The sequence below is a fragment of the Scyliorhinus torazame genome, chromosome 14 (genome assembly GCF_047496885.1).
Source record: "Scyliorhinus torazame isolate Kashiwa2021f chromosome 14, sScyTor2.1, whole genome shotgun sequence".
Lineage (NCBI taxonomy): Eukaryota > Metazoa > Chordata > Chondrichthyes > Carcharhiniformes > Scyliorhinidae > Scyliorhinus > Scyliorhinus torazame.
In genome coordinates, this window is record NC_092720.1 from 108,069,529 (window position 1) to 108,091,408 (window position 21,880).

General features: G+C 46.5%; 1 protein-coding gene across 1 annotated transcript in view; it reads right to left on the reverse strand.

The window, feature by feature from the left end:
• LOC140389946 (uncharacterized) overlaps positions 1 to 21,880 on the reverse strand; it is a 41,620-nt gene that overhangs the window by 9,714 nt on the left and 10,026 nt on the right. The window contains exons 2-3 of the mRNA XM_072474628.1: positions 19,655 to 19,756; positions 16,326 to 16,370 (exon numbers count right to left, since the gene is read on the reverse strand). Coding sequence (XP_072330729.1) covers positions 16,326 to 16,370; positions 19,655 to 19,727 — 118 coding nt within the window. The 5' untranslated portion in view covers positions 19,728 to 19,756. The remainder of the gene's footprint in view (positions 1 to 16,325; positions 16,371 to 19,654; positions 19,757 to 21,880) is intronic.

A 21,880-nucleotide genomic window follows, 5' to 3' on the forward strand; every position in this document is an offset into this window, starting at 1 on the left:
AATCTTGGAAAGATTTATAAGAGATAGGGTGTATAATCATCTGGAAAGGAATAATTTGATTAGACATAATCAACACGGTTTCGTGAAGGGTAGGTCGTGCCTCACAAACCTTATTGAGTTCTTTGAGAAGGTGACCAAACAGGTGGATGAGGGTAAAGCAGTTGATGTGGTGTATATGGATTTCAGTAAAGCGTTTGATAAGGTTCCCCACGGTAGGCTACTGCAGAAAATACGGAAGCATGGGATTCAGGGAGATTTAGCAGTTTGGATCAGAAATTGGCTAGCTGGAAGAAGAAAAAGGGTGGTGGTTGATGGGAAATGTTCAGACTGGAGTCCAGTTACTAGTGGGTTACCACAAGGATCTGTTTTGGGGCCACTGCTGTTTGTCATTTTTATAAATGACCTGGAGGAGGGCGTAGAAGGATGGGTGAGTAAATTTGCAGATGACACTAAAGTCGGTGGAGTTGTGGACAGTGCGGAAGGATGTTACAAGTTACAGAGGGACATAGATAAGCTGCAGCGCTGGGCTGAGAGGTGGCAAATGGAGTGTAATGCAGAAAAGTGTGAGGTGATTCATTTTGGAAGGAATAACAGGAAGACAGAGGACTGGGCAAATGGTAAGATTCTTGGCAGTGTGGATGAGCAGAGAGATCTCGGTGTCCATGTACATAGATCCCTGAAAGTTGCCACTCAGGTTGAGAGGGTTGTTAAGAAGGCATACGGTGGAACTTCCGGGTGTGGCTATGCAGAGCTAGGTCGCATATTCGGCAGCTCCCCCTTGGAACGGACTTTTGGGCTCTTTTACAGGGCCCCCACAGCATTTGTTTGACATTTCCCGGTGTGGGAAGAAGACCGCAGCATTCCCCTGACAGTGTCCCCCAGGAATGTTATGTCTTTTGACTGCCAGACCCGGCAGAAACAGTAAAAGATTTGGCTTTGGCTGCAGGTTTAGACAAAAACCTCTTCCAGCATGCAGGCGGGGGAAGGGCAAGCTTAAAGCTGCAACCTGACTTGACTCTATCAAAGGTGAATTCGAGCAGCAGAGGGAACAACTGTGAAAAGATCTACCAAGGCCATTGAAGAAGCAGGGACGAGGCTTCCCGTGGCGGCCATGGAGGAGTAGGTCGCGCATTCGGCAGCTCCCGTCTGGAACCGACTCTCAGACCTTTTTCAGGCGTTTCCATAGACTTTTTGGGGCAGACTGGTGAAGCAAACACTGCCAACTTCTATGAAACGGACCAGAAGTGTAACGGCCAAAGGAGCGGCACTGGAGCAACGGGAGAAGCGAGGGAAAGAAAACAAAATGGCGGCGGCCAGGGACAAAGGGGAGCTGCAGGAGTTCATCAAGCGCTGCTTCGAGGAGCAGCGCGAGGAGATGCGCAAAGAGATGTTGGCGCCTATGCTTTCGGCAATTGAAGGACTCGGGATCACGCAGAAGGCCCACGAAGCTAAGATCCAGGAGGTACAGAAAAGAGTCAGTCAGAACGAGTCGAGCTCATGGGGCTGGCTGTGAGAGTGGAGCAGAACGAGGCGCTACACAAGAGGTGGGCGGGAAGACTCGAAGACCTGGAGAACAGGTCGAGGAGAAAAAATCTGTGAAACCTGGGCCTCCCTGAGGGAGTGGAGGGGGCGGATGCCGGGGCATACTCGAGCACGATGCTCGAGGCGATGATGGGCACGAAGGCCCCTTCGAGGCCGCTGGAGTTGGACGGGGCACATCGGGTGCTGGCGAAGAAGCCCCAGGCAAATGAGCCGCCAAGGGCGATGGTGGTGAGGCTCCACCGGTTCACGGACAGAGAGTGGGTCCTGAGGTGGGCCAAGAAGGAGCGGAGCAGTAAGTGGGACAATGCAGAGATCCGAATATACCCGGACTGGAGCACGGAGGTTGCAAAGCGGAGAGCCGGTTTCAACCGGGCAAAAGCGGCGTTGTACCGGAAAGAAGTGAAATTCGGAATGCTGCAGCCAGCGCGACTGTGGGTCACATACAAAAGCCAATACTATTACTTCAAAACGCCTGAAGAGGCGTGGACCTTTGTACAAGCCGAAAAGTTGGACTCTAACTGAGGGTTTGTGAGGGTGGGGGGGATGTTTTGGGGTTTGATGTGTGATGGTTGTTGTATATAGGGGATCAATTACACGCAGGAAATGTTACATGGGCTGGGGGAGAGAGACAAGGCAGCGACAGGAGCTGCGCCAGAGGGGGCGGAGCGGGCTTTGGAAAGCGCGGGGTGTTTTCCCGCGCGCGGGAAGAAAGGTGGGAAGGGGAACGAAGGAATGCATATGGATTGGGAGACTCCCACGCGGGGAGGTCAATGGGACGGCGGGGGAAGCCGGGGTCAGCAGGCGTCAGCTGACTTACGGGAGTGACATGGGGGGAGCAAAAAAGCTAGACAGGGGTCTAGCGGGGGGGAGGGGTGGGGGGGAAGGGGGGGAAAAAGGGTTGCTGCTACACTGGCCGAAAGGGAATGGGACACAGACGAGGTGGTCGGGACGGGGGTCCCCCCTCTGGGGGACTGGAGGGTGAGGGAGGCGTGGACACGGGACTGGCCCAGAAAAGGAGATGGCTAGTCGGCGGGGCGTGGGGGGGTGAGAGCCCCTCCAATCCGGCTGATAACGTGGAATGTGAGGGGCCTGAATGGGCTGGTGAAGAGGGCTCGAGTGTTCGCGCACTTAAAGGGACTGAAAGCGGACGTGGCCATGCTCCAAGAGACACATCTGAAGGTGGCGGACCAGGTCAGGTTAAGAAAGGGATGTGTAGGACAGGTATTCCACTCGGGATTGGACACGAAGAATAGAGGGGTGGCAATATTGGTGGAAAAGCGGGTGTCATTTGAGGCCAAGACTATTGTAGCGGACAATGGAGGGCGATATGTAATGGTGAGCGGTAGGCTGCAAGGGACGTGGGTGGTGTTGGCAAACGTATACGCCCCGAACTGGGATGATGCAAGATTCATGAAGTGCATGTTGGGGCGCATTCCGGACCTGGAGATAGGAGGCCTGATAATGGGAGGGGACTTCAATACAGTGTTGGATCCAGCACTGGACCGCTCCAAATCAAGGACTGGAAAGAGGCCGGCGGCGGCCAAGGTACTTAGGGGGTTTATGGATCAGATGGGGGGAGTGGACCCATGGCGGTTTTCAAGGCCGCATGCCAGGGAATTTTCTTTCTTCTCCCATGTACATAAAGCCTACTCCCGGATAGATTTCTTTGTTCTGGGTAGGGCGCTCATCCCGAGGGTGGAGGGGACGGAGTATTCGGCTATAGCCGTTTCGGACCATGCCCCGCACTCGGTGGAACTGGAGCTGGGAGAGGAGAGGGACCAACGCCCGTTGTGGCGGCTGGATGTGGGACTGCTGGCGGACGAGGTGGTGTGTGGGAAGGTGAGGGGGTGCATCAAAAGGTACTTGGAGGCCAACGACAACGGGGAGGTGCGGGTGGGTGTGGTATGGGAGGCGTTGAAGGCGGTGATCAGGGGAGAGCTAATTTCCATTAGGGCTCATAGGGAGAAGACAGAGGGTATGGAAAGGGAGAGGTTAGTAGGGGAGATTTTGAGAGTGGACAGGAGATACGCAGAGGCCCCGGAGGAAAGATTACTTGGGGAAAGACGACGGCTCCAGACGGAGTTTGACCTGTTGACCACAGGGAAGGCGGAGGCACAGTGGAGGAAAGCGCAGGGGGCGACCTACAAGTATGGGGAAAAGGCTACTCGGATGCTGGCGCACCAGCTCCGAAAGAGGGCGGCAGCGAGGGAAATAGGGGGAGTCAAAGATGGAAGGGGAGCCACGGTTCGGAGTGCGACAAAAATAAACAAGGTATTCAAGGTCTTTTATGAAGAGCTGTACAGATCCCAGCCCCCAGCGGGGGAAGAGGGGATGAGACGTTTCCTAGATCAGCTGAGATTCCCGAGGGTGGAGGAGCAAGAGGTGGCTGGTTTGGGGGCACCAATTGGGTTGGAGGAGCTGAGCAAGGGTTTGGGGAGCATGCAGGCGGGGAAGGCCCCGGGACTGGAAGGATTCCCGGTGGAGTTCTACAGGATGTACGTAGACCTGTTGGCCCCGCTACTGGTGAGGACCTTTAATGAGGCAAGAGAGGAGGGGACCCTGCCCCCGACAATGTCGGAAGCGACAATTTCTTTGATCCTAAAGCGGGACAAGGACCCATTGCAATGTGGATCGTACAGGCCGATCTCGCTCCTCAATGTGGATGCAAAGTTGCTGGCAAAAGTGCTGGCCACGAGGATCGAGGACTGTGTCCCGGGGGTAATCCACGAGGACCAGACGGGATTTGTAAAGGGCAGGCAACTAAACACCAATGTGCGGCGGCTCTTAAACGTGATAATGATGCCATCGGAGGAGGGAGAGGCGGAGATAGTGGCAGCTATGGACGCGGAGAAGGCCTTTGACCGAGTAGAGTGGGAGTAGCTCTGGGAGGTGCTGTGTAGGTTTGGGTTCGGGGTAGGGTTTATCAATTGGGTTAAGCTCCTTTACAGAGCCCCGATGGCGAGTGTAGTGACGAACCGGCGGAGGTCGGAGTACTTTCGACTGTACCGAGGGACGAGGCAGGGGTGCCCCCTGTCCCCCCTGTTGTTCGCATTGGTGATCGAACCATTGGCCATGTTATTGAGGGAGTCTAATAAATGGAGGGGGGTGGTCCGAGGGGGAGAAGAGCATCGGGTGTCGCTATATGCGGATGACCTGTTGCTGTACGTGGCGGATCCAATGGAGGGGATGGTGGAGGTCATGCAGACTCTAAGGGAGTTTGGGGAGTTTTCGGGCTATAAGCTCAATGTAGGGAAGAGTGAGCTCTTTGTATTACAGGTGGGGGACCAAGAAAGAGGGATTGGGGACCTACCGCTGAGGAGGGCGGAGGGGAGCTTTCGGTATCTGGGGATCCAGATAGCCAGGAGTTGGGGGACCCTACATAAACTGAATCTGCCGAGGTTGGTGGAGCAAATGGAGGAGGATTTCAAAAGATGGGACATGTTACCGCTCTCGCTGGTGGGTAGAGTGCAGTCGGTCAAAATGGTGGTCCTTCCGAGGTTTCTGTTTGTGTTTCAATGCCTTCCCATCGTGATCACTAAGGCCTTTTTTAAGAGAGTAGGCAGGAGTATTATGGGGTTTGTGTGCGCGAATAAGACCCCGAGAGTAAGGAGAGGGTTCCTGGAACGCAGTAGGGACCGAGGAAGGTTGGGCCTGCCAAACCTGGGGAGCTACTACTGGGCAGCAAATGTGGCGATGATCCACAAGTGGGTTATGGAGGGAGAGGGGGCGGCATGGAAGAGGATGGAGATGGCGTCCTGTAAAGGAACGAGCCTGGGGGCGTTGGTGACGGCACCGCTGCCGCTCTCGCCGACAAAGTATACCACGAGCCCGGTGGTGGCGGCAACGCTAAGGATCTGGGGCCAATGGAGACGGCACCGGGATGCAATGGGAGCATCGGTGTGGTCCCCGATCAGGGGTAACCACCGGTTTGTCCCGGGGAAGATGGACGGGGGGTTCCAGAGCTGGCATCGGGCGGGGATTGGAAGAATGGGGGACCTGTTCATCGACGGGACGTTTGCGAGCCTAGGGGCACTGAAGGAGAAGTTCGAGTTACCCTTGGGAAATGCCTTTAGATATATGCAGGTGAGGGCTTTTGTGAGGCGACAGGTGAGGGAATTCCCGTTGCTCCCGGCACAAGAAGTTGAAGATAGGGTGATCTCGGGTGTATGGGTCGGGGAGGGCAAGGTGTCGGAAATACACTAGGAGTTGAAAGAAGAGGGGGAAGCGCTGGTCGAAGAGTTGAAGGGTAAATGGGAGGAGGAGCTGGGGGAGGAGATCGAGGAAGGTCTGTGGGCTGATGCCCTAGGTAGGGTTAATTCCTTCTCCTCGTGTGCCAGGCTCAGCCTGATACAATTTAAGCTGGTCCACAGAGCGCACTTGACGGGGGCGAGGTTGAGTAGGTTCTTTGGGGTAGAGGACAGATGTGGAAGGTGCTCAGGGAGGCCGGCGAACCATGTCCATATGTTTTGGTCATGCCCGGCACTGGAGGGGTTCTGGAGAGGAGTGGCGGGAGCAATATCTCAGATGGTGAAAGTCCGGGTCAAGCCAAGCTGGGGGCTAGCAATATTTGGAGTAGTGGACGAACCGGGAGTGCAGGAGGCGAAAGAGGCCGGCATTCTGGCCTTTGCGTCCCTAGTAGCCCGGCGAAGGATCTTGCTAATGTGGAAGGAGGCGAAGCCCCCCAGCCTGGAGGCCTGGATAAATGATATGGCTGGGTTCATAAAGTTGGAGAGGATTAAGTTTGCCTTGAGAGGGTCTGCGCAGGGGTTCTACAGGCGGTGGCAACCGTTCCTAGACTATCTCGCGGAGCATTAGAGGAAGGTCGGTCAGCAGCAGCAGCAACCTTGGGGGGGGGGAGGGGGGGGGGGGGTGGAGGGTGGAGGGGACGTCCTGGGAGGGGGGGGAGGGGGGGGAAAGGGGGGACTGCCTGGGAGGGTGGATGAGCAAGAGATAACATGAAGGGTTGGGGAAACTGGCACGTACGGGTGAGGGCCAGTGTACAAAGCTGTGTAAATATATCATTTTGCCATGTATATATCTTGCTCTGCGCGATTTCTCTTTTTTTTTTCTTACGAGGGGAGGGGGTTATTGTTTGTAAGGGAGAAGAATTGTGTTAAAAAACTTTAATAAATATATATATTTTTTAAAAGAAGGCGTACGGTGTGTTAGCTTTTATTGGTAGAGGGATTGAGTTTCGGAGCCATGAGGTCATGTTGCAGCTGTACAAAACTCTGGTGCGGCCGCATTTGGAGTATTGCGTGCAATTCTGGTCACCGCATTACAGGAAGGATGTGGAAGCATTGGAAAGGGTGCAGAGGAGATTTACCAGAATGTTGCCTGGTATGGAGGGAAGATCTTATGAGGAAAGGCTGAGGGACTTGAGGCTGTTTTCGTTAGAGAGAAGGAGGTTAAGAGGTGAATTACTTGAGGCATACAAGATGATCAGAGGATTGGATAGGGTGGACAGTGAGAGCCTTTTTCCTCAGATGGTGATGTCTAGCACGAGGGGACATAGCTTTAAATTGAGGGGAGATAGATGTAAGACAGACGTCAGAGGTAGGTTCTTTACTCAGAGAGTAGTAAGGGTGTGGAATGCCCTGCCTGCAACAGTAGTGGACTCGCCAACACTAAGGGTATTCAAATGGTCATTGGATAGACATATGGACGATAGGGGAATAGTGTAAATGGGCTTTAGAGCGGTTTCACAGGTTGGCGCAACATCGAGGGCTGAAGGGCCTGTACTGCGCTGCAATGTTCTATGTTCTATGTTCTATGAAGTGTTGAAGGACGAATAGCCTGGGACTTTTCTGGATTGTGTAGTAACAAGGTCGCAAAGTCACAGGTTATGAGCACGAGGAGAAATCAAAGAGTGAAGATAAAGTTGAAGTGCAATTATCAGAAACGATTTTTGATCAGATGGTTGAAAAAGAACAAGAAAATGTAGAGGATGAGGCGGATATTTTTAGTTCAGGAAAATTGGCTGAGTTACAACAGAAAGATAGAACATAGAACGATACAGCGCAGTACAGGCCCTTCGGCCCACGATGTTGCACCAAAACAAAAGCCATCTAACCTACACTATGCCCTTATCATCCATATGCTTATCCAATAAACTTTTAAATGCCCTCAATGTTGGCGAGTTCACTACTGTTGCAGGTAGGGCATTCCACGGCCTCACCACTCTTTGCGTAAAGAACCTACCTCTGACCTCTGTCCTATATCTATTACCCCTCAGTTTAAAGCTATGTCCCCTCATGCCAGCCACTTCCATCCGCGGGAGAAGACTCTCACTGTCCACCCTATCTAACCCCCTGATCATTTTGTATGCCTCTATTAAGTCTCCTCTTAACCTTCTTCTCTCCAACGAAAACAACCTCAAGTCCATCAGCCTTTCCTCATAAGATTTTCCCTCCACACCAGGCAACATTCTGGTAAATCTCCTCTGCACCCGCTCCAAAGCCTCCACGTCCTTCCTATAATTCGGTGACCAGAACTGTACGCAATACTCCAAATGCGGCCGTACCAGAGTTTTGTACAGCTGCAACATGACCTCCTGACTCCGGAACTCAATCCCTCTACCAATAAAGGCCAACACTCCATAGGCCTTCTTCACAACCCTATCAACCTGGGTGGCAACTTTCAGGGATCTATGTACATGGACACCTAGATCCCTTTGCTCATCCACACTTTCAAGAACTTTACCATAGCCAAATATTCCGCATTCCTGTTATTCCTTCCAAAGTGAATCACCTCACACTTCTCTACATTAAACTCCATTTGCCACCTCTCAGCCCAGCTCTGCAGCTTATCTATGTCCCTCTGTAACCTGCAAAATCCTTCCACACTGTCGACAACACCACCGACTTTAGTGTCGTCTGCAAATTTACTCACCCACCCTTCTGCGCCTTCCTCTAGGTCATTGATAAAAATGACAAACAGCAACGGCCCCAGAACAGATCCTTGTGGTACGCCACTTGTAACTGAACTCCATTCTGAACATTTCCCATCAACCACCACCCTCTGTCTTCTTTCAGCTAGCCAATTTCTGATCCACATCTCTAAATCACCCTCAATCCCCAGCCTCCGTATTTTCTGCAATAGCCTACCGTGGGGAACCTTATCAAACGCTTTACTGAAATCCATATACACCACATCAACTGCTCTACCCTCGTCTACCTGTTCAGTCACCTTCTCAAAGAACTCGATAAGGTTTGTGAGGCATGACCTACCCTTCACAAAGCCATGCTGACTATCCCTGATCATATTATTCCTGTCTAGATGATTATAAATCTTGTCTCTTATAATCCCCTCCAAGACTTTACCCACTACAGACGTGAGGCTCACCGGTCTATAGTTGCCGGGGTTGTCTCTGCTCCCCTTTTTGAACAAAGGGACCACATTTGCTATCCTCCAGTCCTCTGGCACTATTCCTGTAGCCAATGATGACATAAAAATCAAAGCCAAAGGTCCAGCAATCTCTTCCCTGGCCTCCCAGAGAATCCTAGGATAAATCCCATCAGGCCCCGGGGACTTATCTATTTTCAGCCTGTCCAGAATTGCCAACACCTCTTCCCTACGTACCTCAATGCCATCTATTCTAATAGCCTGGGTCTCAGCATTCTCCTCCACAATATTCTCTTTTTCCTGAGTGAATACTGACGAAAAATATTCATTTAGTATCCCGCCTATCTCTTCAGACTCCACACACAACTTCCCAACCCTGTCCTTGACTGGTCCTACTCTTACCCTAGTCATTCGCTTATTCCTGACATACCTATAGAAAGCTTTTGGGTTTTCCTTGATCCTACCTGCCAAATCCTTCTCATGTCCCCTCCTTGCTCGTCTTAGCTCTCTCTTTAGATCCTTCCTCGCTACCTTGTAACTATCAATCGCCCCAACTGAAACTTCACACCTCATCTTCACATAGGCCTCCTTCTTCCTCTTAACAAGAGATTCCACTTCTTTGGTAAACCACGGTTCCCTCGCTCTACGCCTTCCTCCCTGCCTGACCGGTACGTACTTATCAAGAACACGCAGTAGCTGATCCTTGAACAAACTCCACTTATCCAGTGTGCCCAACACTTGCAGCCTACTTCTCCAACATATCCCCCCCAAGTAACGTCTAATGGCATCATAATTGCCCTTCCCCCAGCTATAACTCTTGCCCTGCGGTGTATACTTATCCCTTTCCATCATTAACGTAAATGTCACCGAATTGTGGTCACTGTCCCCAAAGTGCTCTCCTACCTCCAAATCCAACACCTGGCCTGGTTCATTACCCAAAACCAAATCCAACGTGGCCTCGCCTCTTGTTGGCCTGTCAACATATTGTGTCAGGAAACCCTCCTGCACAAAAAACGACCCATCTAATGTACTCGAACTATATCTTTTCCAGTCAATATTTGGAAAGTTAAAGTCTCCCATAATAACTACCCTGTTACTTTCGCTCTTATCCAGGATCATCCTCGCCATCCTTTCCTCTACATCCCTAGAACTATTTGGAGGCCTATAGAAAACTCCCAACAGGGTGACCTCTCCTTTCCTGTTTCTAACCTCAGCCCATGCTACCTCGGAAGATGAGTCCCCATCTAGCATCCTCTCCGCCACCGTAATACTGCTCTTGACTAGCAGCGCCACACCTCCCCCTCTTTTGCCTCCTTCTCTGAGCTTACTAAAACACCTAAACCCCGGAACCTGCAACATCCATTCCTGTCCCTGCTCTATCCATGTCTCCGAAATGGCCACAACATCGAAGTCCCAGGTGCCAACCCATGCTGCCAGTTCCCCTACCTTATTTCGTATACTCCTGGCATTGAAGTAGACACACTTCAAACCACCTACCTGAACACTGGCCCCTCCTGCGACATCAAGTCTGTGCTCCTGACCTCTATACTCTCATTCTCCCATACCCTAAAACTACAATCCAGTTTCCCATGCCCCTGCTGCATTAGTTTAAACCCCCCAAAGAGCACTAACAAATCTCCCCCCCAGGATATTTGTGCCCCTCAGGTTCAGATGTAGACCATCCTGTCTGTAGAGGTCCCACCTTCCCCAGAAAGAGCCCCAGTTATCCAGAAATCTGAATCCCTCCCGCCTGCACCATCCCTGTAGAAATAAAACAAATTTATCAGAAAGCATACACGGAAGAGGAATCTGAGTGTATACCAGAGTGTTATTAACGTAAAAGTAATGTCTTGATGAGAAAATGGAAGCCTTTACATATGCAGGCAGATGAAAAGGGGGCAGAGGTTCATCAAGTAGTATTGCTGGTAGGGTATAGAAAGGAGGTGTTGCGAGTTGCACATGAGGTACCAATGGGAGGTCATTTGGGAATAAGGAAAACTCAAGCTAAAATCCAGAAACATTTTTATTGGCCTGGGCTACATAAAGATGCAGTTAAATGTTGTCAATTATGTCACACATGTCAAGTGATAGAGAAACCTCAAGCAGTGATAAAACCAGTACCTTTAATACCCATTCCAGCATTTGAGAAACCTTTTGCAAAGGTCCTAATTGATTGTGTAGGACCGCTTCCTAAAACAAAAAGTGGGAATCATTCTCTTTTGACTATAATGGATGTGTCTACTAGGTTTCCAGAGGCCATTCCAGTACGTAATGTTGCAGCTAAATAGATTGTGAAGGAGTTACTTAAATACTTTACTCGATATGGACTACCCACAGAAATACAATCAGATCTAGGATCAAATTTTACCTCAAGGTTATTCAAAGACGTTATGGGGAGCTTAGGAATAATACAATTTAAATCAACTACGCACCACCCAGAAGCGCAGGGAGCGTTAGAAAGGTGGCATCAGACATTAAAGACAATGTTGAGGGCTTATTGTCAAGATTATCCAGAGGATTCGGATAAAGGAATTTAATTCGTACTGTTTCCAATTAGGGATGCACCTAATGAGTCAACCAAATTTAGTCCTTTTGAACTAATTTTTAGTCATGAGGTAAGAGGACCACTTAAATTGATTCAGGAAAAACTGTTGAGTGAGAAATCGGAAATTATATTATTGGATTATGTGTCAAATTTTTGGGAATGATTAAATAGAGCAGGTGAATTGGCGAGACTACATTTAAAAGTTGCACAAAATGTGATGAAACGGGTAGCGGACAAGAAATCCAAAGTTCGTAGTTTTGTCATTGGAGATAAAGTTTTAGTGCTGTTACCAGTGGTAGGTGAGCCTTTAAAAGCAAGGTTTTGTGGACCTTATCAGATTGAAAGGAAATTAAGTGAGGTGAATTATGTGGTAAAAACACCAGATAGAAGGAAGACTCATCGAGTGTGTCATGTGAATATGCTTAAAAGGTACTTTGAAAGGGGAGGAGAGAAAAAGGAGGAGGTTTTAATGATTCTAGCTCAAAGTGATGAACCAAATCCAGATGACTGTGAATTTGACATACCTCAAATTAAATTGGAAAATGAGGATGCTCTTAAAAATTGGGATAAATTGGTGAGTTACCGTCCAGAGGAAAAACAAACTGACCTGAAAGAATTATTGATATCACATGGGCAAGTTTGTGGAGATAAATTGGGAAGTATTAAAATGGCTATACATGATGTAGATGTGGGAAATGCTGTGCCAATCAAACAACATCCATATAGACTTAACCCTTTAAAATTGGCACAGGTTGTCAAAGAGATTGAGAGTATGCTTAAAAATTGCATAATTAAAGTGGGTTGCAGCCAATGGAGCTCACCCATAGTGATGGTACCCAAACCAGACCGTACCCAATGGTTGTGTGTGGACTATAGAAAGGTTAATGCCGTCTTATCCTATCCCACATTTGGAGGATTGCATTGAGAAAGTGGGACAATCAGCTTTTATTTCCAAACTGGATTTACTTAAAGGTTACTGGCAGGTACCTTTATCTGAAAGGGCGAAGGAGATTTCAGCTTTTGTGACTCCAGATGGTATATACCAATTCAAAGTTCTGCCATTTGGCATGAAAAACGCCCCAGCCACATTTCAACGGTTAACTAACAAAGTTGTTTCAGGATTACCCAATTGTGCAGCATACATCGATGATCTGGTAATTTTCAGCCAGACATGGAAAGAACATTTAAAACATCTGATGGAGTTATTCGATCGACTTCAGGAGGCGGGTTTGGTGATAAACCTCGCCAAAAGTGAATTTAGAAAAGCCCAAGTCACTTTCCTTGAGGAATTTCCCATACCCTCAAGACAAAGGGAAATAATGCGATTTCTTGGCATGAGTGGATTTGATCGAACTTTTGTGAAAAGGTTTTGTAGCGTGATTGCTCCACTAATGGACTTGCTGAAGAAGGGTAAAAAATTTCAGTGGACAGCGGGGTTTCAACAAGCATTTGAGTGCCTGAAAGCTGTGATAACCAATGCTCCTGTGTTGGAGAATTACAAGGGACTCTGTGATCAGATTGAACTAAAGTGTCTGACTTTAAAGAGAAATGCCGAGGCGTAAAGAATGGATGGATCGTGCAAAGACCTTCTCGTTCAAAGAGACTGTCAATCGAGAAGGATTTCAGCTGGAGGAAGAGAACAAGAATGGACTTTATTATTATACCTGTTTGCGTGTGTTGTTTTTTTTAAATGAAAAAGTATATTTACTGTGTGCATTTCTTAAAGGATAGTGAAAAGGTGAAAAATGAAACCATCTTGAAGTTGATGATTTATTTATTTTTCTTGGGGGGAGGTGTCATGTGAGAGTTCCTTTAAGAAATGGGTGTTTATAAATGGGTGTATATAAATATCTGTAGTGAAAGTACCTTTAAGAAATGGGTGTTTACTACTGCAGTGATGTCAGAGAGTGGGTGTAGCTGGGCTGTCTGTCAGCATTTTACTTTCGTTTTAGGCTGTTTGTTGCAGGGTGTGTTTTAGTTTCGTTTTCAGAGCTGGATAGCTGCAATTACAGCCAGAAGGGGTATTAGTCTCTCTCTCTGTAATCTGAAGACTGTAAATGTATCCGTTGGTGATTTAAAATTAATAATTGCTCCCAGTAGTGATTTTAACCTGATGTGCTTCTCTTTAAAGTTCTTTTTCATGTCTTACAGATGTTAAAAGGACAGCTTAAGGATTACTTAGTGTTGTATTCTTTGGGGGGTGTATTTGAATTAATGGTTGCTACGTTGTTCACTGTATGTTTTAAAAAGGTTAACTTGAGTTCAGAGAATAAACATTGTTTTGCTTTAAAAAATACTTTTACATTTCTGCTGTACCACACCTGTAGAGTGGGCCGTGTGCTCCCCATACCACAATCTAGTAAAAGTTGTGGGACAGGTGAACTCCATGATACACTTTGGGGTTCTCTAAACCCTGACCCATAACAATATGTTACAGACTGACTTTTGGAGTGGGGGGGGTGGGGGGGCAGGGAAGATGGAGCTCATGGTCTGAAGCTGTTGGATTCTATGTCAAGTCCAGAAAATGCAATGCTGTTCCCCCAGCTTGCATTTGGCTTCACTGGAACATTGCAGCAGGCCAAGGATGGAAATGTGGTCATGGGAGCAAGATGGTGAATTGAAATGACAAGTGATGGGAAGATCGGGGTAACGCGGATTGAGTGAAGGTGTTCCACAAAGTGCATTTAGGCTCCCTAATTTAGAGGGGACTGTATGATGATCAGTGAGTACAGTAGATTAAAATGAAAGTAGTGCTTTACCTGGAAGGAGTGTTTGGGAGCTTGGACAATTGGGAAGGTGGAGGGGGGGAGGTGTCAGGGAGGAGGTAAAGGGGCAAATGTCACCTCCTGCGATTGCATGGGGAAAGTGTCATGAGAAGAGGATGAGGCATTGGGAATGATAGAGGAGTGGATCAGGGTGCCACAGAGGGAACAGTCCCTCGGGAATATTGACAGGGGTGGTGAATGGATAATGTGTTTGGTGGTGGCATTATACTGGAGTTGGTGGAAATGGTGGAGGATGATGCTATGGATATGGAAGCTGCTGTGGTAAAAAGTAAGGACATAGAGAAACTTATCGTATTCTGGGAGCGAAGGGAAGGAGTAAGAAGTGCAGCAGATGGGTCGGACATGGTTGAGGACTCTGTCAGCCAAAGTGGGGGAAACCTTGGTTCAATGAAAATGAAGACATGCCAGATGCACAGTGGTGCAAGGTAGCATCATTGAAAAACATATTATCGGGATTGAGAAACAGAGAGAATGGAATGGAGTCCTTACAGGGAACAGGGTGTGGAGAGGTGTAGTTGAGGGAGCTATGGGCACAGTGAGCTTGAATATTCGTAGACAGTCTATCATCAGAAATGGAGACAGAGAAATCAAGAAAGGGGAAGGGAAGTGTCAGAGATGGACCATGTGGAGGTGATCGAGGAGTGGAAATTGAAGCAAATTGATTCATTTTATGGATTCAGATGAATGAATGAAGTGGCACTGTTTTAGTCATCAATGTAGCAGAAAAAGAGTTGTGGAGGGGCTTGAATACCTTGATCCGTTTGCTAGTTGTAGTGTCACTGCAACTAGGTTCATGTTCCTGAGATAGGGACGGGAAAGTCACTTAAGGCTCCCATTGCTGTTCATTAACCACACACCCTGCTAGATGTGCATGTCATTAGATGTTACATGAGAGTAATTATGTTTGACCATGATCTCACTCCATGCTTAAATAGCATTCCAATAACTCACCTTCAAGGCCTCACATGAATATTAGCCACTCAGTTAATGTATCAGAGGGTGCCAGATAATTAGGGACCATAACACAGCAAAGGATAAACCCTTTCAGAAGATGAAGTAAGCTGATTTTGAATATAGACTGCCTGGTTAGTTTGTGGCCTATTATTTTACGGCATGTCATTTTAAAAGTGAAAACATCCAAGTGCATTGTCAAATCCTTCAAGACCCTCAGAATTTAACCATGGCCCATTTAACATAGTGCTTTGCTGAACTATAATGCTAATTTTAAAAATAATAACCAAGCATATGAATGGAAAAAACACTAGTTAAATGCGCCATCATGAAAGGTAAGTCACAGACTGACCGATTTTCCTCTAGATTTCCCAATACCCATTCCCCACCACCCTCACTGAAGGCAGCGACTCAGGTTGAAGGCTATTCCTTGGGCATTGACACCTTTCACTACCTAGGGTGTGGCATGGTGGCACAGTGGTTAGCACCGCTGCCTCACAGCATCAGAGACCCAGGTTCAATTCAGCCTGAGTGAGTGTGTGGAGTTTGCACGTTCACCCCGTGACTACATAGGTTTAATTTTGGTGCTCCGGATTCTTCCCACAATCCAAAATGTGTAAGTTAACAGAGACAGGGAGATGCTCTTTCAGAGGGTCGATGCAGACTCGATCGGCAAAATGGCCCTTTGCACTGTAAGGATTCTGCAGGGATTTTACCTCACCCAAGAGTGGCTGCTGTTCACGTTCGAGCTCAGAGTTTACCAGAAAGCTCCTTCACTTTCACTTGGAGGTGGGCGGGGAATGCTGGGCGGGGGCAATGCAGAGGGAAGAAATACACCAAAGTGTACAACTGGCGGCATCCTGTTTGACTTCTCTGCCAAAGCATATTGAGGGTAATTGTACTGTCCTTCCATCTGTTCCAACAATGATTAGCTCACTGGTCACAGGGCAGAGATCAAACCTGAGGCCCACCTGCTCAAAGGGCTTAATAACATACCAGACAGCCCAGCTACTGACTGCATCATCTGGGAGACCTCCTGATCTGCCGCCTTTTAACAAGCTTTCGCTAGAAAGAAAGCAAATGGATCCCCCCTTGGTAATTGTTAGCTGCGTAGATGGTTCTTGCACCGTTCCATTAGCATGCAGCGGGTTACTTACCATTCCTTTTAAAGAGCTGGCGCAGCACGTTAGCCTCCAGCATGTCTGAAAGAGAACAGCAACAAGACAAACCAGATGTGACAGACTGAAAGAACAAGAGAAAATCCACTACCTGCTAACTAGGATGTTCTGTGCTCACACCAGAGCCTTATGTTTCAGTGCTACAGGTGGTATTTTAGTGGCGCAATCTTCAAATGCTTTCGGTCTTTAATCCCAATACTAAATCAGCAGGAGTTAGTTGTTAATGTGACTAACTGGAAAGTCAGGCCTAAAACTACAAAGCCAAACCAATTTGCCCAAGGCATTCTCGAAATAAAACCTTCTACAGCCTCCTGGCCAGGCATTTTGCAGATTTATTCCAGGTTTATATTCAAAAATAACAACAAAGTAAACAACAGAATCTTGTTTTAGAATGATTTAAAGCTAATTCACCAAACAACTCAGATGAACCACCAGCACCGTTTATGTTTGATTCCTTCTCTACAATTTAAGAGTAAAATTGTACCTTTAAAATGTATCTTAATTTTGGTTTTATTTAGCTTTAATAATATGCATGTTTCCTGTCCCATAACACCTAAAACAAATTACTTGCTGGAAATTTTGAGTATTATAAAGAAGTTAAATGAAGCTTGAGAGATGAATGGCACAGTGTACAGAACAGTCGCGGGGCCAAAATCCTGGAACCCCTCATCTAACAGCAGTCGTAGTACCAGACATGTTGCAGCCATTCAAAAAGGCATTTCTCAAGGGCAACTAGGGATTGGTAATAAGTTCTGGCATTGTTAGTCATGCCCAAATTCCAAGGATTAACAACAAAAAAAGATAATTGGGAGTTTGATTGACAGCTGGAATTTAGTTGAGAAGTTTATTTTTTGTCATTAACATAGTTACTGCTTGTCAAGATCATCCAATATTGGTATTGAATTACAGTACACCCTTTAACGCCCTCCAAGGGATTTCTTTACATTCATATATATAATATACATATTTTATCGTTCCCTCCATGTTACATACTGAGGATATAAAAATGGCAGCTGCATAGGTCAGGCATTGTGACAAGTGACTTGTAGATGGACAACATCAAAGAGGGCTAGTATTGCAATGCTTCATTGCAACAATTTGTCATTTGTTAAACTTATAAATTATATTGCAGAATGTTTTTGTTTCCATTATTTAATGGATAATTTAGAGAATTGTATTTTTCAGGACGGGGCAAACTGGATGTTATGATTATCAAAGGCGTATTTCTGCTGACTGGCAACAACAATCCACAACCCGCAACTCTTAACTAATCAGGAACTCATTATTGTGTGACTTGTATTCCCATGTTTTTCCCATTTTAAAAAAGGCATTCAATGAATTTGGTGAATAATTGAACAAAGAACCTTTGTCATATTCCTCTACAGTTTCATCATATTTTTGTTTGTATCACACTTCATCTGATAGTGCAGAATGCATTCCACACAAACATTGGAAAGACTTCGAGGGGCAATTTCCCAGCACAAATCCTGCTATATCGGAAAAACTCTGGGAGATTTGCGCTGGGTGCCAAACAGGTTGTGATATTCCCGGACCCTCCCAGAAGATGTAGTCAGGTTCAGGCACAGCAAGGGTGTGAACCTGATTACCATTCATTTAAATAGATTTTAATTTTCAAAATCGGCTTAACGCCGGATCTTCCAGAATGTGCAATTTTCCCTCCCGCCGACAGGATGTGCTGCCGGTGGGAATCACTACTGCTCTCCACAAAGGGAGTCGAGATGTGATGACACGCTGGGGGACTCGGAGGCCATTGTAGCCCCCCGATGTTTGGACTGGCACTGCCAGGATTCCAGGGGCAGGACCAGAAGGGGTGGGGCCTGAAGGGACGGGCATATAGGGTGACCCATTGGGAGTGCAACAATGCCCTGACGTTGACCATCTATGTTCGGGGTGGTGGGGGGCAGGATGAGATCAGGCCAGCGATCTATTTTGGGAGTGGGGGCAGAGATCAGGCCAGTGATCTATGTTTGTGGGGGGGGGGGGGGGGGGGGGGGAGCATGAGGTCCATGGTGGGGAGGGGTCTTTAATTTCACTTTGCGTTCAGGGCATCCTTTTCGAAAGGCAGATCTCTGTGAAGCCGGACTTGCCCGTGTGTTTAGGCCACACCCTTCACAATGTCAGGGTAAATCACGCTCGCCTTCAAAGAATGGCAAAATGTGGGAAGATCTCAGGCTGAATTCTCTGATCGGCAACGGCGAAATCGCATTCGGCAATCTGCCGGAGAATCCACATTTACGCTGGAATTGGGGGCGATGCTCCGTCCCCTCAAAAACAGCATATTCGGGGAGTATGCCACATGCCGTGTGGATGGCCTCAGGATGTCACCTGGGTGACTTGGCAGTTCTAACAATTGCTGCAAAGAGAAACTGTTTCCTCCAGCAGGAGGATGAGTGACCATGTGGACACAGATTGACAGATTTAAGATAATTGTCAAAAAGAAGCAGAAAGGAAATGAGAAGTTTTGTTTTTGCACACAGTGGGTTGCTATGATCAGGAATCCACTACTTGAAAGGACAGTGGAAGCAGAATCATTTGTAACTTTCAATATTCAACTGGGTACATGTATGTGAACAGGGAAAATATGCAGGGCTAGAGAGAAGAAAAATGAGACCAATTGGGGCCCCATTCAAATAGCCAATATTTGAGATGGGCTGAAATGGTATCTTTCTGTGCTGTGTCATCCTATGGAGCAGGGAACATTAGTGATATCAAATATTAAAAACTAAAAACTGGCTTACAATATCCAGGAGCTTTTAATCTGTCGTGAGGTTACTTTAGCTAACTGAGTACACTTTTAATAGCCACAATTCCATTAACTCTGGTTTCAGCATGTATTGGACAGGGAATCACCTAAAAAATAGCAGATATCCAAAAGAGCAGCCCCATGAGGCAAGGATCAAGACTTTAAGACAAAGCTGAGGAGAAGTCCAAACGAGCAGACTTTCTTTTCAGGGTTGAATTTATTGCATATATTAGAATGCCTTTTCGACAAATAGCCCAGTATCGTACAAAAGTAAATTGACTATTAAAAGTCTGGATATTAATTATCTATTATTATTTTTATTATTATTATATTTGCAAATTGATATAATTTTGCATACACTTGAAATTTAATATAAAATAATATGTAATAATTTAATATAACAATAATTGGCTTTGAAATTGGAACAATTTGGATATTTAACCAGATGCGGTGCAGATGTGTAGAATTTAATCATCATAAATGCAGGAATAAAATAGAAAATCTCTCATTAAATATTGAAAGAGGTTATAATCATCCCACTCACCGGGTAAGAACAAGACGGTGAGAACCATAGTAGCCAGGATCAAAGAGAGCATGTTCCCCTTTGTGATGTCCATGTTAACCTATATTTTAACACCTGTGAATACTGTGGAAAAACATAATAAAAGATGTGTTAAATTGCCTCTTGTGATGTGGAGTGCAAATTGATGGCTCATTTCCACGTACAATCTGGGATTAATAACATTCTGTTGACCAACATGGAGGAAAATTACAGATGCAGTACATTATGTAAAGATTGTTAGAAACGGGAAAGGCTGTAAGCACATTCCTTTTCCACAAGCCAGCTCCACTTTCTCATCATCTCCATTAATCTCTCATTCAAAATTAACTCTCCCCTTCATTGACCGTCCCTGACCACTTATTTTAAAATTCTGTTCCATGGGTGAAAACATTCAGGCCAGTTTCCCTTCTTATTGCTCAACCCGAACCTTTTCTCTCATTGCAGGCTTCACCTCAGTGAACTGCTTAATTGGTTCCTTTCATAATTTTGAAAACATGAAGTAGGTTGAAGAAAACAAGCCGGACCTCTTTAAAATTTCTGTAACTGGACACATCTTTGTTAATCCCTGCATCAATCATCAATATTAAGTAAATCACACAGAATTTAGTTTTAGATGTACAGAAGCAATAATCAAAACTTGCATATTTTTCATTATTGTAGCGCACTGATCTAAGTTGTCTATCGCTAAAACATTTTGATATGTTTTTATATTGATTGAAGAGGTGTGGCATTGTGCACTTGTGATGGGTTAGTCTTGAAAAGCCAGAAACAATTCAAAGTGAATTGCCAATGATTTGTTCAGGTTCTTTATTTTCACTGGGTCAAAATCATGAAACTTCTCCAACAGCATTGTAGGAGCACCTTCACCACACAAACTTGCGGCAGTTCGAATAGAAGGCCCGCTCCCACTTTCTCAAGGACAGCCAACAGGGAGGGGTTCTAAAAGTCATCCTTGCCAGTGATACCTACATCCTGAGAATGAATGGAGAAAAACAAGATGGCGGACAGTGAGACTTTCTTTGTGTTACTGGGTCAGCCCACCAACCTGTCTCAGTGAATCAGACAAATGTACTCCTGGGTTGACACCAGTTGAGTGGCACTGTGTGGAAATCACATGCACCCCAATAAATCCACATTCTGCTCTCAGATGTTAACTTGCCTTCTAAATTGGTACTATCCAAAAATTTGCATTGAGATTTGCATCAACCATACAATGTTGCAATAGAGTGAATGATCAGGTTAATCCACACTGAATAATTACAGATGTGTTACATACTCCTCAATATATTTTTACAAATGCTCTTTACTCTTTAGTATAACATCAACTTCTTGCTGGATGGTATGGAAAACTTTACTTGCCCAAATGGCCATTATTCACGTGTGTTTTGACAGTGAGTACCAGAAGCACCTCAGTTAAGCCCGATCCTGCCTTCCCTGCCACTGGAAAGCATCAGGAGTGTCAAACCTCACTGACTTTCTGTTCTAAGTCCCAGTATCAGAGGTTAATTGTGGCACCGGGACTGCCACTGTCACTCTGATCAGCTAACTCAAGGCAGAACAGAGATAAAATATGAAAACCTTCCTGGTTTGGCTGCCTCAGCTGCTCAATGGAATGACTTGCTGAGTCCTCATGAGATTTGGAATTTAATAAGACATCATTTTGTTGAATTAATGTGAGCCCAAATCACTGGATCACAGAGTCATGGAATCATTCAGTCCATCCGAACAAAGTCCTGCCACCCTGCCACATCCAGTCTTAAATGTGGCAGCTAGAACAACTATAATGAGGAGGTGGCTCTGGGAACATCCCCATCCTCAACAACAGAAGAGCCCACCATGTAAGTGCAAACTACAAGGTTGAAATGTTTGCAACTATCTTCAACCAGATGTGCCCAGTGGATGATCCAGCTCAGTCTCCTCCTGAGAGTTCCAGAATCACAGCTGCCAATCTTCAGCCAATTTGATTCCCTCCACATGATGCCAAGAATTGAGTGCTCTAGATACAGCAAAGGCTATGGGGACCTGACAACATTTCCCAGGTATGATAAATAGCATGAAAAATCCACTCCAGCTCATGAGTGCCCCCAACAGGAGACTCCCAATCATCAGTAAAGTGATGATTGGGAGTAATTGGGATAAAATTACAGTGCTAAGGAGCTCTTAAATATCAGTAACCTGCTCACAAAAGTCCAGTTTGAATTCCACCAG